General features: G+C 40.7%; 1 protein-coding gene across 1 annotated transcript in view; it reads left to right on the forward strand.

The window, feature by feature from the left end:
• LOC122323518 (ephrin type-A receptor 7) overlaps positions 1-17,533 on the forward strand; it is a 114,113-nt gene extending 96,580 nt beyond the window's left edge. Inside the window, 15 exon segments of the mRNA XM_043217398.1 lie at positions 871-896; positions 899-925; positions 8,247-8,372; positions 9,019-9,204; positions 11,927-11,988; positions 12,605-12,682; positions 12,684-12,809; positions 13,587-13,593; positions 13,596-13,667; positions 13,670-13,737; positions 15,380-15,480; positions 15,482-15,568; positions 15,674-15,717; positions 15,720-15,837; positions 15,914-17,533. Of these exon segments, the coding sequence (XP_043073333.1) occupies positions 871-896; positions 899-925; positions 8,247-8,372; positions 9,019-9,204; positions 11,927-11,988; positions 12,605-12,682; positions 12,684-12,809; positions 13,587-13,593; positions 13,596-13,667; positions 13,670-13,737; positions 15,380-15,480; positions 15,482-15,568; positions 15,674-15,717; positions 15,720-15,837; positions 15,914-16,028 (1,243 nt within the window). The 3' untranslated portion in view covers positions 16,029-17,533.
• The last annotated feature ends 2,133 nt before the right edge of the window (positions 17,534-19,666 follow it).

Below are 19,666 nucleotides of genomic sequence, written 5' to 3' on the forward strand. Positions count from 1 at the left end.
AGATCCTGCGGCGGCCTGATTCTTCTCACACTCACGCTATGACTATGTCAGAGCAGCGGTTCACCAGAAATCTCTACATTTACTCACCGTGAACTAAAAACCTGAGATAAAACCTCACGCATACTTTTAAAAGAATAATTTAAACTGAAAACCAATGTACTTTTTTTTTTTTTGTCTTAAAGGGATAGTTCACCCAAAAATGAAAAGTAGCGCTACTTACTTCTCAGTGTAATTAATGTGAACGACTCAGAAAGCACCATAAAAGGGATCCATATGACGATGGTTTGGTCTTCTGATGCGATATGATTGTATAAAGAAAAGATCAAAGTTGTTATTCACTGAAAATGTAGCACAATCATAGTAACAAAACCTGTCATAATGATGATAATGAATCAGATTGAACAATTATTTATAAATCAAGACCTATTATATAACTTCAAAACACTTAAAATGTAGTTAATGAATTATACTGACCACTTTTGTTTTTTTATGGAATAAAGCATTTAAACATTTCTAATGAAAGTCATATATATTGACAGATTGTTCAGCATTGGGTGAACTACTTCTTTAAACAAACAATTTTGATGATGAAAAATAATAAGCGATTTTTAATTTACAGGGAAACACAAAATTATCATCTCAAGCAAGTTCACTAAGTTACATTTTTGTTTAGACGGCAGTACAGTCATGTTAAGTAAATAACTTTAATACAAGTTGTCATTTTAAGTGCCGTTTGTCATTTCCTTACAGCCGGTAGCGGCCGTGTGCTGAACTTTTATTTTCTTCAGCGCAAGTTGTTTTATAGTCTTTTATGCTTTGTTTTTAATGACTTGTCATTTTGTTGTTGTTGTTGTTTTTTCTTCCTCGCAGACAGTGTGGCTACAGTAAAGCCAGCCAGGAGGCGATGAGGAACTCTACTTCCAGTGTGAGTATCACATTGTGTTTCCAGCGCATACATGTGAATCCATTCCACAAATCAATTGGACTGTCGGGTTTGTTTCTGAAGGTGGTAATGGATATAGCTTGTCACAGACTGAGAGCTTAGGTGGAGAGAAAGGAAAAAAAAACTGAGTGGAAAATAGAGTGATCAGTGATAAAGAGAGATTAGGGACATATAAAGTGGCACTGCATTAACGTCTAAGTCCATGTACGTGCCTTTACACCAGCCAGCCTAATGCTCTAGTCCATTAGCATGTTTCAGACGCCCTCTGTGATGATAAGAGGGGGAAGGGCATTACCAGTCTTTGAACAAAGAAAGATGCCATGGCACCGCTATGCAAGAACATTGCAGAGCATATGCCGTTACTTTTTTTTACAAATAACATGTTAAGTTACTTGTGTGCTAGTGTTGTCAAAGACTAAAATGTAAATGTCATGGTAACAGGTTTCTTTAAGTACCAGTGGTAATTTACAGTATTTACAGTTCACGATATAAACTAGTATCTGTAAATAATGAGCTGCAAAAGTCAATTAAAATTTGAATCCTGTAGGCCTGTGTTCTGCATTTTGGTTTACTACACAAGCACGTGTGACGCTCGCGGTGATTTCAGCATCTGCCATCTCAATGAGCACATAAATGCATAAACAACATCTCCAGAACTGCTCGGAGAGTCAGTTCACGAGCACTTTACTTTTTCATTTGAGTAAAACCAGCAGCATATTTACGGCAACCCGTCAAAATAAAAGTTCAGTTTAGATATTGTCCCAAAAATATATTACTATTAGACTATTACATTAGTGCAATGCATGTGATACTACTACTGTTTACAAAATTACAAAAACTTTTTTATATTTTTTAAGAAATATTCAGACAATATTTCTTGACCTGAAATAAAAAAAATAGTGGTTTGTTTATCAGCATGTTTTTGCTTTGGTACTGAAATAGGTACAGAGAATCTTGGATTTTTACTGGTATCTGTCCTGAATACAGAAATTTTGGGACTGTGACAACGCTATTGTGCGCTGCTTTTTATTGCTTATAATATTGATATATTATTCAGTATTTTTACACTGGAAGTGGGAAAAGCAGGTGCGTGTTAGAGCATATTTGTCTCCTTTTTCTCTGTCTTTATTTATTTAAAAAAGAAAAAGTGGCAAAAAGCCCAATAATCTAATTAATTCATTAAAAAAAACAGCTGTACAGTGCTGGTAATGCCCAGTTATCTCTCTTTCTTTGTCGTTTTCCCTCGAACCTTTCTAAACTCTAGCCAGATGTTAGTGTTCTGTTTCACATACATTAATATTCATGTGTGTGCGTGCATGCATGTGATGTGTGTGAGTGTGTGTGTAAGCATGTCAGAGAAGCAGTAGTTTGGTGAGTAATGAGCATCTGTGCAGAGCAGTAGTGCAGCTGAGGCATTAAATCTGCTGAAACAATGAACACTGGCGAGCTTCATACACTTTTGAGCTGGTTTGTGCCAAGTCTTACAGCGTATCTGTACAGTATATGAAGCTTAGATTTGCATGTCATTGTTAACCTCTTATACCCTGAACTATATTTAACATGCAAATATGCTCATTATGCCAGGATGGATACATGCAGAAGTAGGATTGCCGTAAGGATGCATGGAAGAGACACGTGATTTGTTTACGTGTTGTACGTTGCATATGATAAATATTAATTTCGTTGTTGTTGAATAATACTTACACCATAAACGTGATGATACAGGGCCTATTCAATTAAACATTTAATTAGAATCTATTTTAAAACATTATATAAACTAGATTATGCATGATAGAGTAGATTAAACAAAGAATTCCAGAAAGGGACAATAATTTGTATATAGTGTATGTATATGTATATAGACCTATAACCAAGACAACATATAGATTGGGTGTATTTTCATTCAGTGTTATTGTGTACTTTTTATGTGCTGCTCCAAGGACAGACAAGCTTTAAGTTGATCAGCATTAATTGCTGGCTTTAGGTCCATAGACTCTTAAAAGACCAGCATATTAATTGAAAAGAAAATGAATGGAAACGCACAAAATTATGTTTTGTCTGGGCTATATAACTCAATCTTGTTTTTTTATGGAAAAACCAGGCCACATGTTCTCAGTTCAAGGAAGAATTTAGGGAATCCCACAAATCCGTTTCAGCAACAGTATGAAATTTCTTCTTCTTCTTCTTCTTCCGCTTATCCGGGGCCGGGTCGCGGGGGCAACAGTCTAAGCAGGGACGCCCAGACTCCCCTCTCCCCAGACACTTCCTCCAGCTCTTCCGGGGGAACACCGAGGCGCTCCCAGGCCAGCCGAGAGACATAGTCCCTCCAGCGTGTCCTAGGTCTTCCCCGGGGCCTCCTCCCGGTGGGACATGCCCGGAACACCTCCCTTGGGAGGCGCCCTGGAGGCATCCGGAACAGATGCCCGAGCCACCTCAGCTGGCCTCTCTCGATGTGGAGGAGCAGCGGGTCTACTCCGAGCTCCTCCCGAGTGACTGAACTCCTCACCCTATCTCTAAGGGGCGCCCAGCCACCCTACGGAGGAAACTCATTTCGGCCGCTTGTATCCGAGATCTCATCCTTTCGGTCATGACCCAAAGCTCATGACCATAGGTGAAGTAGGAACGAAGATCGACCGATAAATCGAGAGCTTAGCCTTGCGGCTCAGCTCCTTCTTCACCATGACAGACCAGTACAGCGACCGCATTACTGCAGAAGCTGCACCGATCCGTCTGTCGATCTCGTTCCATCCTTCCCTCACTCGTGAACAAGACCCCAAGATACTTAAACTCCTCCACCTGGGGCAGGAGCTCCCCACCAACCTGAAGGGGGCAAGCCACCCTTGTCCGACTGAGGACCATGGCCTCAGACTTGGAGGTGCTGATTCTCATCCCAGCCGCTTCACACTCAGCTGCAAACCGCCCCAGCGCACACTGTAGGTCTTGGCCAGATGTAGCCAACAGAACAACATCATCAGCAAAAAGCAGAGAAGCTATTCTGTGGTCACCAAACCAGACCCCCTCCGGCCCCCGGCTGCGCCTAGAAATCCTGTCCATAAAAATAATGAACAGGACCGGTGACAAAGGGCAGCCCTGTCGGAGTCCAACATGCACTGGGAACAAGTCTGACTTAATGCTGGCAATGCGAACCAAGCTCCTGCTCTGATCATACAGGGATTGGACAGCCCTTAGCAAAAGGCCCCTTACCCCATATTCCCAGAGCACCCCCACAGGACACCACGAGGAACCCGGTCGAATGCCTTCTCCAAATCCACAAAACACATGTGGACTGGTTGGGCAAACTCCCAGGAACCCTCCAGCATCCTGAAGAGGGTATAGAGCTGGTCCAGTGTTCCACGTCCAGGGACGAAACCCGCATTGTTCCTCTTGAAGCTGAGGTTCAACTATCGGACGGATTCTCCTCTCCAGTACCCTGGCATAGACTTTCCCAGGAGGCTGAGAAGTGTGATCCCCTATAGTTGGTGCACACCCTCCGGTCCCCCTTCTTAAAAAGAGGAACCACCACCCCGGTCTGCCAGTCCAGAGGCACTGTCCCCGCGTCCACGCGATGCTGCAGAGGCGTGTCAGCCAAGACAGCCCTACAACATCCAGAGACCTGAGGTACTCCGGGCGGATCTCGTCCACCCCTGGTGCCTTGCCACCGAGGAGCTTCTCAACAACCTCAGTGACCTCAGCCAGGGTGATGGTCGAGTCCCCCCCCGGGTCCCCGGCCTCTGCTCCTCAGTGGAAGACGTGTTGGCGGGATTGAGGAGGTCCTCAAAGTATTCCTTCCACCGCCCGACAATATCCCCAGTCGAGGTTAGCAGGTTCCCACCAGCACTGTATACACGGTGTTGGCAGGGCACTGCTTCCCTTTTCTGAGGCGTCGGACGGTTTGCCAGAACCTCTTTGAGGCCGTCCGATAGTCATTTTCCATGGCCTCCCCGAACTCCTCCCAGACCCGAGTTTTGCCTGCACAACCACCGGGCAGCGGTCCGCTTGGCCCACGGTACCTGTCAGCTGCATCAGGAGTCCCATGAGCCAACCAGGCCCGATAGGACTCCTTCTTCAGCTTGACGGCATCCCTTACTTCCGATGTCCACCATCGGGTTCGGGGGTTGCCGCCACGACATGCACCGGAGACTTTACGGCCACAGCTACGGACGGCTGCGTCGACCAAAGAGGTAGAGAACATAGTCCACTCGGACTCAATGTCTCCAGCCTCCCTCGGAATCGGTCAAAGCTCTGCCGGAGGCGGAGTTGAAGATCTCCCTGACAGGGGTCTCTGCCAACGTTCCCAACAGACCCTCACAGTGCGTTTAGGTCTGCCAAGTCTGTCTGGCCTCCTCCCCCGCCAACGAATCCAACTCACCACCAGGTGGTGATCAGTTGACAGCTCCGCCCCTCTCTTCACCCGAGTGTCCAAGACATGCAGCCGGAGATCAGATGATACAACCACAAAGTCGATCATCGACCTCTCGGCCTAGGGTGTCCTGATGCCACGTGTACTGGTGGACACCCTTATGCTTGAACATGGTGTTCGTTATGGACAGACCGTGACTAGCACAGAATTCCAACAACAGAACACCACTCAGGTTTAGATCGGGGGGGCCGTTCCTCCCAATCACGCCCCTCCAGGTGTCACTAGCATCACCAACGTGAGCGTTGAAGTCCCCCAGCAGGACGATAGAGTCCCCGGTTGGAGCACTTTCCAGCACCCCTCCCAGGGACTCCAAGAAGGCCGGGTACTCTACACTGCCATTCGGCCCGTAGGCACAAATGACAGTGAGAGTCCTCCCCCAACCCGGAGTCGCGGGAGGCGACCCTCCGTCCACCGGGTTAAACTCCAACACATGGCGGCTAAGCTGGGGAGCTATGAGCAAGCCCACACCAGCCTGCCGCCTCTCACTGTGGGCAACACCAGAGTAGTGAAGAGTCCAGCCCCTTTCGAGGAGATGGGTTCCAGAGCCCAAGCAGTGCGTGGAGGTGAGCCCGACTATCTCTAGCCGGTATCTCTCGACCTCCCGCAACAACTCAGGCTCCTTCCCCCCCAGAGAGGTGACGTTCCATGTCCCTAGAACTAGGTTCTGAGTCCAGGGGTTGGGTTGTCGAGGTCCCCGCCTTCGACTGCCACCCAAACCACAAGGCACCGGCCCCTTACGGTCCCTCCTGCAGGTGGTGGGCCCACGGGAATCCGTTTCAGCAACAGTATGAAATTTCAGACAAGAACCATTCATAGAAAACAGGAAGAGGGCAAATAGTACAAAAAGAGTATAAATTCAGATTTTTTCCCCCACTGGAAAACTCAATGCTCTGTCACACAGTCTCATACAGAATCATTTCTCACACGTTTCACAAATGAAATCCCATCAGCATCTTCACAGATCCCGTTTGGCCCCCAGGCTCAGTTCTGGTGACCCATTGTGTGTGATCTCTGTGTCCCCCACCGTCATTTGTTTTACAGATTTGTTCTTCCATCTGTTATACAACTAGCCCTATAAGCGCACCCTCATTTTGCCCTGCACGCATGTTCTGTTTGTTTTATATGCATATTTTTGGATGACCTAGAAACAATGGTAGGGATCAGTGCTTTAGCTGTCATTATGAAATCACTGAGGCCTACTTTGTTTGTGTGTGTATGTAGAACCAGCGACTGTGGATTTAATGCTTTAGATATGCAAACGTATATGCATATAAATGCTTTGTGGCTGTCAGTGTATGGAGATTTGCAAAGTTACTGTATTCATTTGGGATACGACTAAATCTGACAAGGCATTCCTTTGGGGAATGTTTTCAAAGGTAAAAAGGATCATTTAAGTGTAGAACTAAAATCCATGTGTATACATGCATTTTTTTTTCCCCCATGCAGTATTTTTTTATTTAGTTCGTATTATGTTTTTTGTTGTTGTTTTTATTTACATTTACATAACCAGGTGAATTCTTTGCATGCCTGAAATTTCAGTTAAAAAATATAGTCAGTTATGCTTATTATTATTATTATTATTATTATTATTATTATTAAAGACTTAATTATAGGGTAAATTATTATATTACTGTAAATTACTTTGCTTTCAATATATTCATATCTTAACCAGCAAGGCAAATCCTCCTAAAAGATCGTCTTTCTGTCTCTGAGGACACATGGCGTACAACATCTAGTTTGCAAAGTTCGTCACACAGAATCTCAAGACCTTGTGCTTTTCACAACATTTCACTAGTTACCACTTTGCTCAGTATTTTGCTAGTTTTAGTGAGCATATTATGCAACTATAACCTTGGTGTAAATGTATGAAAGCTTGTGCGGCTGGATCAGTTAGTTTGATGAAAACAAACCCAAACAGAAACAAACAGGAAGTGAACTGGACCTCTAAATAACTGTAATAACAGCCTTACATGTGCATACGGCATGCGCTAGAAAAACCTCATTCCTGTTGAAGAGGCTTTCGATCCTGAGCCGCACTCTCTTGATGGAATAGAGCACCTTTAATTTGCTTCGTAATTGTATTCCTAAGTATGTGTGTATGTATGTGAGCTTCAGATCAATAAGCTGTTATGAGACTGTGAAGTTGAGATGCTGGTCCGCTTCGGGTCGATGTTGACTTGTAAGCACATTTCAGATTCAGACTGCCGCACTGCCTTTGAGTAGATGAAGCATGACATAATGCAAGCATATAGAAAAAAATACAGCAGAAAAATAATAAATGGTCATCTCTTTATGAATTTTCTTTTTAAATAAAACTGATATCTGCATTAGCGTCATATGCTACACTAAACGTGTTAGTGTTAAACTATGTTAGTGTATTAAGTTTACATTCAAAATTCAGTGCAATGATGTTAGTTTTCTATGTGGTTGCCAGGTTGTTACTATGCGTTGCGAAGACATACACTTCTTAAATTAGCACATTTCTTAAAATAGCAAACTACGTCATATTCATCATGTATTGACTAGTGAAGAGTTAATGCACCAGCGCATTTAGACGCAGTATATGCATGAATGCTTTAAATGCCTCTTGTCATTTATGTTCTCTCATGCATGTTTTGAGATGTTGTGATGGGCATGAGCAGAGTCCAAATTTCCAGTTTTCCATCCTCTCTTTCCACACTGACAGCCACTCTCTTATGTCATATAAGAAAGTCAGATCACTTCCAAAATAACAGTGCAGATGGTCAAGATTTGAAAACCAAAATGTGTGAACAAAGCACGTGATATTCTGATACCTAAATATGGCCTTTTGGAGTGAATCAAAAGTCATAGTAAGTGTAGCACCACTAATTATATATGTTTGTATGGTGTTTTTTTTTTCAGTTAAGATCCCAACCAGAAGAACCTACATTGACCCAGAAACCTGTGAAGATTTGCTTCAGGCTGTTCATGCATTTGCCAAAGAGCTGGACATCTCTAGCATCAAGATCGAGAGGATAGTCCATACAGGTACCAGACGTCAAACCCTACTTACTTTTCCCACTATCCTATTAATATGTCTGCATATTCCTTTTCTTTTGTGACAGTTTTATAGTTTTCAATGCTGCTCCATTAGAGCTATGAAAACTAGCCATTAGATAATATCAGAAATGAAGTATTTGTCATCATATATTCAATAACTTCTCAAACACACATGACCTTATCGTCTTCTTTGGAAGATTGTCATTCTTTCGATGTTTATTACTCATTTTTTTTCCATCAAATTTCAAAGAGTAAGGACTGAAGCTTCAAAAAGAAGCAAATGCACCATAGGAGTATTACAAATGTGGTCCATATGTGATTTAATCTATATTTACAACATGAGGTTGAGTCAAGATCTATGTAAACTAGGCATTATGTTCATGTCAAAAACAAAGTTTCTGTCATAATTTACTCACTCTGATGTTATATCCAAACCCATTTGACTCCTATATCTGTCTGGAGCTTTCAAGTTTTAAAACAGGAAGCAAAGGCACCATAAAAGTATCGTAAAGGTGATTCATATATAATTTTACCAAAAGATTCTGCTAGCTGTTCCTTTAAATGATGAGAGTGTCTTCATTTATGCTATATTATGAGACACACTCAACATAAAGTGAGCACTTTGTTTCTTTAGGAGACTTTGGGGAGGTGTGTCGAGGATGCCTGAAGCTTCCCAGCAAACGCGAGTTGCCTGTGGCCATAAAGACCCTTCGTGCGGGCTGCTCGGAAAAACAGAGACGCTCATTCCTCAGCGAGGCGGGAATTCTGGGACAGTTCGATCATGCCAACATTGTGCGTCTGGAGGGAGTCATCACCAGAGGTCAGTAGAGACAAAGAGATGCAATGAATGGCAGGATAGGGAAAGACAAAGAACGAGAGGAATTAGGGATTTAATGGCCCTCACCTGAAAGAGATTCAGGAGGCAGAATAGATGGTATGTCCCTGCACTGAAAAAGAAAGAAGGAAGGATGAGCCAGCTGTCCCGCTGCAGTAATGGAAAAGAGAATGATAAGCCATTGATCGGACGTTTTATTGGGAAGTGGACCCCTAAATAAATGGGCCGTCCTCAAAAGCCCAAGAACTAAAAGGGAAGGAAAGGTCGATACTTGCAGGATGGATGATCATCAGAGGTAAAAGATCAAAGACAATGAGGAGCTGTAGATGTTATCACCTCCAGGAAGGACAGAACGAGGAGAATCGAGCTTAAATGAAACTGGTAACTCTCAGTCAACAACCGTGATGGAAGGAAACTTGGCTCGGGGTGGAGATGTGCGAGAGAGAGAAGAACAGATCCATCTTTAGATTGATCGATGTGATGTTCCTGGAGATAAAACCGCTAGATGGATTTGCCTAGCATGTTCTTGCCGAAAGGGATGAGGAATGATGAAGGTGTTTGGAAGACAGGGAAGACCAGAGGGGAAGCTAGATTTGCTGAATTAAAGAACAGCAGTGCTGTTATTAGTCTGGGACTTTGTGTATTAGTGCTGAAGGAATTATTAACATTTGTGTCTTAACATTGATTCTGCATGTAGAGAGTGATAAAATGCACACATGTAGAGACTGCATACGTGCATAAGTGTGTAGGATATTGTGTATGTGTGAGGAGTGTTCTAGAATTTCAAGTGCCAGTGCAATACAGTACCAAACAGATGCAAATAATAAACAGAGCTTTTAAATTCAAATATAGAAATGATATTATCATGAACTACATAACTGTAAAAACAACAGCAAGAGTGTGAATCTCAGTCTTTGTTAGAGTGCATAATGACAAATCATCTATTACTGGTATTTTTCATTGTTTTTCCATCAATATCATTCCATATTCTGAAAACGTTTTCAATTCTGGAACTCAAACCAGAAAGGAGAAAATTTTGTTCATAGTGGCAACTTTCCTATTTTTATCTGACCCAAAAATTTAAGTTTTGTTGTTGTTGTTGTTTGTTTGTTTGCTACTGTTCTTTTAGGTGCAGTGTGTAAGATTTTAGAATAGATTTACTGGCTATAGCATTAGTTTTCAGAGAAAGCGGCTATGTAAACATAACATGTTCCTAAATATCTTCCAACATATTATGTTGTTGTTGTTGTTTTGGCTTTAGAAGAGTCAAAAACATCCATAAAGCACACCTTTAAAACTTATGTAAATTACTTCTATGTACACTGCTGTTCAAAAGTTTTATTAGTTTCTTCAAAAATATACACATAATATTGTGAATTTTTTTATTTAAATATATTTCAAACTGTAATTCAGTGATGGCAAAGCCCATTTTAAGTCTCCACGAACCTTTAGAAATCATTCTAATATGCTCATATGTGATTCTTTGATAAAAGTACAGCCTTGATTTGAAATGTAAATATAACATTATTATTATAATGTATTTTATAACATTATAAATATCTTTACTATCACATTTCACGCTGTCATTCACCCATTTCTGCCACTTAGGTGTTCATAAACGATCCGACTTTGGCGAGATTTGAAATGTGAAAGGTAGCGTATGTCTATATAGTACATAAAACTCTCTTATTTGAAAGTAAATTAACGAAAAATCTCCACTGAAATGTACAACTATTCAAATTTAGATTGCGATTCGTTAACAAAGCATAACTGGTTTGTGTTTTAATTGTTGTTTTAAATGAAGAGTTAGAGACCATTTATTCAGTGGTATTTTGGAGAGAAAAATGAATTGGGATTTTGGGATTGAATTAGCCTGTCTAAGTGTGTGTGTGCAGTGAGCGCAACAGCAGATGTTCACGTTGGAATAATTGGTGGCCAAATCACAGCAAGCCCCCTTAATGACTCTAATCTTTCTCCCTGACTTCTCCTCCTCCACCTGCAAACCTTTTTTCTGGCTTTTTTCTCCTAAAAGCTGCACACCCTCCTCTTCGCCCACCTGTCAGACCTCCACACCTCAGGTGGGAAGGACCCAGAGCCGAGAGCCCAGTAGGAGGTCTTCTGATTGGTGTTGGTCAGGCATGTCCGCTCCTCCACGCAGGAGGTGTGATGGAGCTGGGGACGGTAGATTGACCAGACTGATAGCGTAGCCTCCTGTTCATTGGGCTGGTCACTGAATTCTGCAGATTGTTGGTGTCGGTGTACAAGATTGAGGGATCTGTCTCTCTCTCTCTCTTTCCACCTCTCTTCCTTGCTTTCACTTTTGCTCTAACACCTGGGGATTTACCGCTACCCACCTCCCTAATGGAGCGTACTTCCCTCGTCTTTCTTTGGGCCGCTTTCCGTCACTCACTGTCTAATGCTCACTGGAAATACAGACACGGCAGATATTATTACAGTGCTGTTGAATACTTTATTCTGATTGCTTGGTTGCAGGTTCTCATCTAAAACTATCTATTATATTTTATTTCACTCTGCTGTTCTATCTGTCTAGAGCGACTTTCCGTAATCTCTTACGTAACACTTTTATGAAAATGTGTTTTTTGTGCCCTTTGGACAACCGCACCATGTCTTCTTTCCCAGCTGAAGCATTAAACAAACGCATGATCCAATTTTTTTCTTTATGTGTGTGTTTTTTTTTTGGCTGCAGGCAACACTATGATGATTGTGGTAGAGAGCATGGCCAACGGATCCCTGGACTCTTTCCTGCGGGTAAGAGAATGTATTTTTAAGTGTCCGTTTGTTCTGCTGACTATAATGTTCTGAGTCATCAGATGCAAAATGCTGAGATAGTACAGTAAATGGTATAGATGAAATATTTAAGTTGTATTACAAAACCCGCAGATGCAATTTGTTGATAAAAAGAAAAAATAGAGGAAAAGGCCAAGTGAGGCGTTTTATCTCGTCTGAGTCGGATGAAGTAAAATTCTTAAAAGGAAGTGATATGATTGTTATTTGTTTCAAGTTTTCATAAATATTAGATTTTTATATTCTAAATGGTTCTTTTCTTTCCCTTTTCCATTTCAATCCCTTTCCTTACCTTCTTTTCCTTGTATCTTTTCCTTTTTCAATTTCTTTTTCCTTCTCCATTATGTTCCTTTCCTTACTTTTCATTTCCCCTTTTCTTTCTTTTTCTATTACATTCTTTTCCTTACATTTCTTTTCCCCCTCCATTATATGTTCCTATTTCCTGTACCATTTTCTTCTGCTTTTCTTTCTTTTTCCTGTTTTCTTTTCCTTCTCTCTACTTCAATATCCTTTATTTTTCTCCTGTCCACTTCCGCCCTTTCTTTCTCTCTTCTTCTCCCTCTGTTTTCCACTTTGACAGAAACATGAAGGTCAGTTGACCGTTCTTCAGCTGGTGGATTTGCTGAGCGGAGTGGCATCTGGGATGAAGTATCTGAGCAGAGATGGGTTTTATCCATCGCCGACTGGCCGCTCACAAAGTCCTGGTGAACAGCAGCCTGGTCTGCAAAGTGTCAGGCTTCAGACCTCTTCAGGACGACAAAATAGAGGCGGTCTACAGCACACTAGTGAGTATTTTACCATAATGCAACACAGCACTCTCAAACACTTCTGAATGAGTTCGAAGAGCCAATGGTAGTCAGCATTTCTCTAAAAGTCAAAGCACAGCTCTTATCTAGTTTATCAAACTTTTATGCAATTTTTTTTTTTTCTTGCAAGTACTCAGCTGAATGTGCAGCGTATTTTGTGTATGCCTCAGTGCTTCATGCTTCTGTTATGATAAAATGAACACGGAAGTAAGGATACAGTATGCTTCAATATCCCTGTCTTTCACCTACACAATACACTCCCACCGTGATATCACTTTTTTTGGTGTTTGCCAAGGACGTGTTCCTGAATCAACATTTAACATTCAAAATTTTTTGCTTGTGTTCCTCTCTTATGTGCTTTCCTATGCAATGTACTTTCCTTTGCTATTTTCCTTTTTTATTATTTTCCCGTTGTTGCACTACAAAATCTGTCAAACTGATCTGTGCCTTTTCAGCGTCGTTAGTATATTTGAGAGACTTTATTCCAGGAACAATTCCTATTAGCGATATCACGGTCGCTGTTGTATCTTGTTTCTCTGGGCTGGTAATTGAAAGGTTGTAGGTTCAAACGCTGCAAAGAGCAGTTCAAGAAGCCTTGAGCGAGTCACTTAACCTCAGGTTGCTTCAGTGGAGATTGTCTTTGTAATTAGTATACTGTAAATCAAATAAAACCTAATTAGTAAGTGGTCATTGAGTAGTAGTAGTAAGCATAAAGTAAGCGTTTGTTAGAAATAACAGGGATTGTCTTTCTTTCAGCACGGAGGAAGAGTCTGGTGTTGTGGACGGCTCCAGAGGCCATACAGTACCATCGTTACAGCTCAGCTTCTGATGTGTGGAGCTTGGTATTGTCATGTGGGAAGTCATGTCCTTTCGGGAGAGACCGTATTGGGACATGGGCAACCAAGACGCACGTCTGTCGCTTTATATTTCCTGTAATGTATCACCACCTGTGCATGGCTTTTCTTCTGGTGTTTCTTTAACAGCCCTTTTCTCTCTGTATCTCTTACTCTCTCTTTTGGGCGGCTGCTTTTCCTCCCCCTTTATATCTCCCTAAAAATCCTTTTACGTTCGTTTGTGATTTTAAATTCTTTTTCTCCCTCCCTCTCTCTCTCTTCCCTGCCTCTCTCTGTCGGTAGGATGGGATTTTCCTGTGTGAAGTGAGGAGTTATGCATTTGTATAAAAATTTAAAAGTAGCTAAAGCGAAGGGCCTTTAAAGACCCCAGATAAAGAGCGTGTGTATGTGTGTGTGCACTTTGACTTCAAGTCCACTTCAGCTCCGTGACCAATCAGACTCAGAAGTCACGCGGCGTGTGGCCTCCTTTTCACGCCTGCAGCAAAGATCCCACTAGTCTCTGAAATAAACCCCGGCTGAAGGACATCACACTTTTTGAACCCCGATAATAATATATTCTCTAAGAATGTAAAGAAAGCAAATTTTTTTGTTTTGATTTCTTTTAATCTGTAGAACTTCCAGTCAAAGACGCCTTTCAAAATTCACACTGAAATAAAAAGGATATTAGGATATTCATTTTGTATTGGTTCATGTATTTTATTTGCTTTTGATAAATTTATTATCTGATGTGACTGTAAGGCCAAATCTGTTTTTCTTCTGTTTATATGAGAGAAAACACATTATTAAGTCATTAATTCAAGAACCTCATCGTGTAAAGCTTTTAAACAAAAGAACCATTGTTCTCTACAAAATAATGAAATTCTAAACCCTTTTCCATTTTTATGGTTCGAAGAACGGCATTAATGCTTCTTTCATGTTTTCATTTGGTTTAAATATTGTTTGTGTTGTCATAAGTGACTTTTAAGTAGTACTCTTATTTAATGAAATGGTATTTAGGATTATTTATTAAAAAGAGAATCATAGAGGAGTGCCCGTCAAGGACATATTTTGAAATGCCTACTGCAATAAAATTTGCTAATTTGTCTCAGAAATGTCATTATTAGTTTTGACTGCTTTGTGAGATTCCTGGAAAAATTAATTCCTTTAATGAGATACAATGGGGTCCAAAAGTCTGAGTTCACACTTAAAATCTGTTTTCAAATTGAAATAAACAGAAAACCTGAACATTTTGAAATTAATGAATGTTACCATGTAAGTTTCTGCTTTAAGACCAAGTCCTGTCTGAATGAATGTGGAATCCTGAAATCTCAAAAACGGCTTGCCGAACTAAAGATTAAATTAAATATTTCAAATCAGCAACAAAATCTGAAATCTAAACACCCCATCAATGTTGTTTCTAATGCTCAAATAGCATTTAATATGAATGCTCATGCACCAGTCTCATGTTTCTATGGGAACCTGAGCTTCTAACGGCCGCTGCAGTGACACAATGACTTCGATCAACGATTTGTCTCTTTCATTTAGAAGGTGGGATTATCCCACCATATTGTGCGTTGCACTTTCTCCCATTCAAAAGTATAGGAGTTAACAGTCTTTGTATTTCTTTACAGTCTTTGTTATGGGCCCGTTATATTCCATTACTCCAAATATTCAATAATAAAATGAATAAAAAATTGGTGTGTATTTTTATTACAGGTAATAAAAGCTATAGAGGATGGGTTTCGGTTACCTGCTCCCGTGAACTGCCCGCCGTCTCTGCACCAGCTCATGCTGGATTGCTGGCAGAAGGAGAGAACAGAGACCCACCTTCACCCAGATCCACAGCGCTCTCAGCAAGACCATGAGGAGCCCGGACAACATCGGGTCCTCCACCCTGGGACGCAGGTACTGACGAGCTTCTCGTGGTTCTCAACCCCATGCAAATCATCCCATTTTATGTTTTTACGTTTTTGTTTTTCACTCTGAAATCTCTGTTCGGTGTTTGTCCAGGACCCTGGGCTCATCTGTATCCCTAGCAGAGCGAACGCTTCCCTCCTCCCTTCATTTAGTTCAGTAGGAGAGTGGTTAGAAGCTGTAGACATGGGCCGCTACAAAGACAACTTCACAGCCGCTGGATACTGTTACCTGGAATCAGTGGCTCGCATGACCGTTCAGTGAGTGACAATGAAGTCCTAAATAACGTGTTTGTTTTAATCGGTTTGTGTGTAACTCCTGCTGTTGTTCTTGCAGGGACGTGCTGAGTCTCGGCATCACCTCTCTGGAGCACCAGAAACAGATCCTGTCTGCCATACAGACTCTCAGAGCGCAGGTTATCCAGATGCACGGCCGAGGAGTGCAAGTCTGACAGACCCACAGCAGTGCGCTGGCTTACCGAGGAAAGACATATGGATGTCTGTTCTCATAATTACCCAGCAGGCCATTCAACGGTCAGGAGGTGATAACCAAGACACTGCAAATGGCGTTTTTCTTCCTAATCTTCCCTTTTTCATTCCTTTTATCTTCTCTTTGGGTGAACACTGGTTCTTTTCTTCCACAAACAAGTTCTTGTTTTCTGAGGGGGACAATGTCACAAGCAAGATGATTCCTCTAGAATAACCTGCGTGCTGATTGCTTTTCTTCCGCTGTTCATCAAGACATAAGATCTGTCCGTATTAGTAGGACTTTAAGATGGTCTGTGCCCTCCGTCACTGTCCCCGGAGAAGGGCAGGTTGACTCTGACCGATCTCAGAGCAATCAAAAGGGCGGCATGTATTTTCTTTGTCCAAGAAAAAGAACTCATGCTTTGTAGCCACTGATCCTCCTATAAAGTGGACTAAACCGAGAGCATGTCATCCATAGAACATCTCGCTGTATCTTCAGGAAATAAGTACTGATGTAAGGAATCTTAAAAATGTAAATCCCTTTCTCCGTGTGTATTCTTCATTTGGTTACTGTCTACTTTTTTCTTTTTGCTTTCTTTCCTCCACACTTTAAACTCATTTCTGAATTTCCGAGTTGAAATTAGTATTGTCTGACATCTGTACTCGTAATGTTTTTCTTGTTCTGTCTACTATAGGGACAATGTTTGCACTGCGGCGTCCATGACTTACAGAAACTTGTACCATATTTATTAGATGATTTATTTATCCGTTTACAGATGCTTACCGGAGTTTGAACTGAATCTGGGCGTTCAGGTTTCGTTTCATGAAAACGCTCTTTGATTTCGTTTGTGTGATTTAATTTTTTCCTGCACTTTGAAAGCGAGTGAGTCAGTGGATGTGACGGGGATGTATACACACATACATTCACACGCTTACAAATTTCATTACACTCCGCAACAGCAGGTGTCTGATACTCTCGGACATGTTTAGTACTTGGTGTTGGCGTTTCGTACAACGGAAGTGGTTGTTCTTAAACGAGAATGTTCTGAATGTTCTAGTGTTATTGAATTAAGAATACTGTGTGACGCGAGCGTGTGAACAAGATTTGGTTGTGTTTGAGCAGCATTGAGTAAAATCCTAATTTACAGTTTGATCATAGAAACAGGTTGGTGCAAATCTCATTAGCAAAGACCGTAACAAACAGGCTGGATCTGGATTTTGCCACAAATACATATAGTACAAAACAAATGACTGTTTTTTGTTTTTTTTTCTCATAGTCGATTGTTCTTGATTTTTAGGATATAAACAATTAAAGCTTTTTGGAATTTAACGATAAGAGTATCATTTTCACTCTCTCTGTTTTATAATTACACACATACAGAGATGCACATTTGTCATTATTGCAGCCATGTCGTATGTGAATGTGGCATAACCCGAATTAATAATCACTACAAAATCTAAAGGACAAAGACATGCTGTACTCTAATGTTTAAAAAGCCCTTTACCTAAAAAAGACTCAATTCCCCTTTGCATTAAGTGTATCATTCTGATCTCTGTTTGATACTGTAAATATGTATTTGAAAATGCAATCTATTTTTATAATTTGTTTGAATAATAATGTGTTGAATGAGATCCTCTCACTGTGTTGAAATGACTTATTGTTTGAATTAGGCGAGTCTTGAAGAAAAGTTGTTTGAAATCAAGTCCTTTTTTTTTTGTTTTATTTTTCTCTTTCGGTTGGAATTTTTCATGATTTTTACCTGTTAGAAAAACAGATGGCTGTTGCAATATTGAAACATGTTATTAAAAAATACAATACAGGTACCTAGACTTTATTGTGTTTGCTCGCGGTCTCCTGGCTTCCAGCGTACCTGCCTGAATTCATACACACATGGAGTCTACTTTAATCATGTGTAATCAATGTCGAGGCGCGGCAATCAAGCGTTTCCTGTCAGCTTTCAACCCCCGGAAAAACAGCAGGAAGCAAAAGGTGTTCTTTGTTCTGTATTTTTATCTAAAGGTTTCTTTTAATAAATGATTTTCTTTCCAGCTAGATAATTTCTGCATGAGTGACAGGATGAAATTACACCGAATATTTATTAACATTTCATGTTGTTACGTCTTTCCCACTGTTTTATGTACAGTATCTAATTCTGATTCTCTTCTTAGATATTAAGTTGTCATTCATTCCAAGAGGTTTAAAGATGTCTGAACCTGAGTGGATCCAAATGTTCATTTATATCAATAGCTTCAAAGGTTTCTCTCCTTTCACATATATTAGTACTAAAAATCCCTTGGAGATAATAATGGGGAGAACTGAAAGTATAAGAGGAAGAAAAGCATTGTGCGGAAGAAAATACACCAGCTAATACTTGACTCCCAGTAGTGAGGAAGCAAGGCACTGGTGTGTGTGTGTGTGTGTGTGTGTAGGAGAGTGTTTACATGTTTTTGTGTTCAGATTAAAAGACTCTTCAGTAAGAAGCAAGAAGGGTCCACCTCTAAGCCGGTGTGAAGGGGAAAGTTTTCAAATACAAAAGTTTGATCCGAGCAGTTAGAGTGCCAGGCCTCAAATCGGATTTGGGAAATTAATCCGGATCGGGAGCAAGTGCGAACAAACAAAGTGGAGTCGGGCTTGATCTAGCCTCTCTGGGAGTATTTCGCCTCTTGAGGTCTAAACGCCACTCTGTAAACTGAGTTCAGTGCAATCACTGAGGATAGAGACGTCAAAGCTGTGTGAGTGTATTTAAGTGACAAACAGCAAGTTCTGTTCTGAGGGCCACATGAAAGGAACGGATGAACGGTGTGTTCTGGAATTCCTGCTGAGCTTTTAGTGGCTTTAAAGTGAATCATGATTAAATGCTCTTGGAGTCTAAAATGCTAAAACCAATCATTATGCATTCACTTTAGATTGACATGCTCGATTGAACAAAATAGACAGTTCATTTGTGTATTTATTTAATAAGCGATATCAGTAGCATTATTGGTATCGATAATGCAGGCAGGCCTTCATTAACAGCAGGCAACTTATTGCAAAGATCATATTAAACAGTATTTAAAATATACCAGCTTTTTTGTTGTTTTCACGTAATTTTGGAGGTTAATTTGAAATGATGAAAAGATAAATATATTAATATGCAATTGATTAAAAAAATTAATTACATAAGAATGTCTAATTAGTTGTTTTTGGATCTTTTTTATTTATCGCAATAATGTTAACCTTTCATAGATGCTGTTGTTCGTATAATATTTGTTTATTTCAGCTGAATATGCTGTTAAATTTAATTTCTGATGATCTGACCTATAGAACGCTCCACTACTTCCACTAATAAAATAGTGATGTATGTTCCTCGGGGGCATCGCTGGACCCTTTTTTTACTGATGCATGGTCCCAAGTAAAATATTCTTGATAAATCTTAATAACATTTAATTTTTTGTCTAAGAAGTAGCTCTTCGCATGCAGGCAGCGATATCGACTCCTTACTGCAGGTAAAGATATCCAAAAGAGCTTTTGTTTAAAAAAATTAAATATGTGTAATGTAAATTAAAACACTTTTTTTTCTGGTGACCAGGTCACTCGTTATTACTCAAGGATGATGCCGGGTTTTTTTTTAATCCAGTGAAT

The sequence above is a fragment of the Puntigrus tetrazona genome, chromosome 19 (genome assembly GCF_018831695.1).
Source record: "Puntigrus tetrazona isolate hp1 chromosome 19, ASM1883169v1, whole genome shotgun sequence".
Lineage (NCBI taxonomy): Eukaryota > Metazoa > Chordata > Actinopteri > Cypriniformes > Cyprinidae > Puntigrus > Puntigrus tetrazona.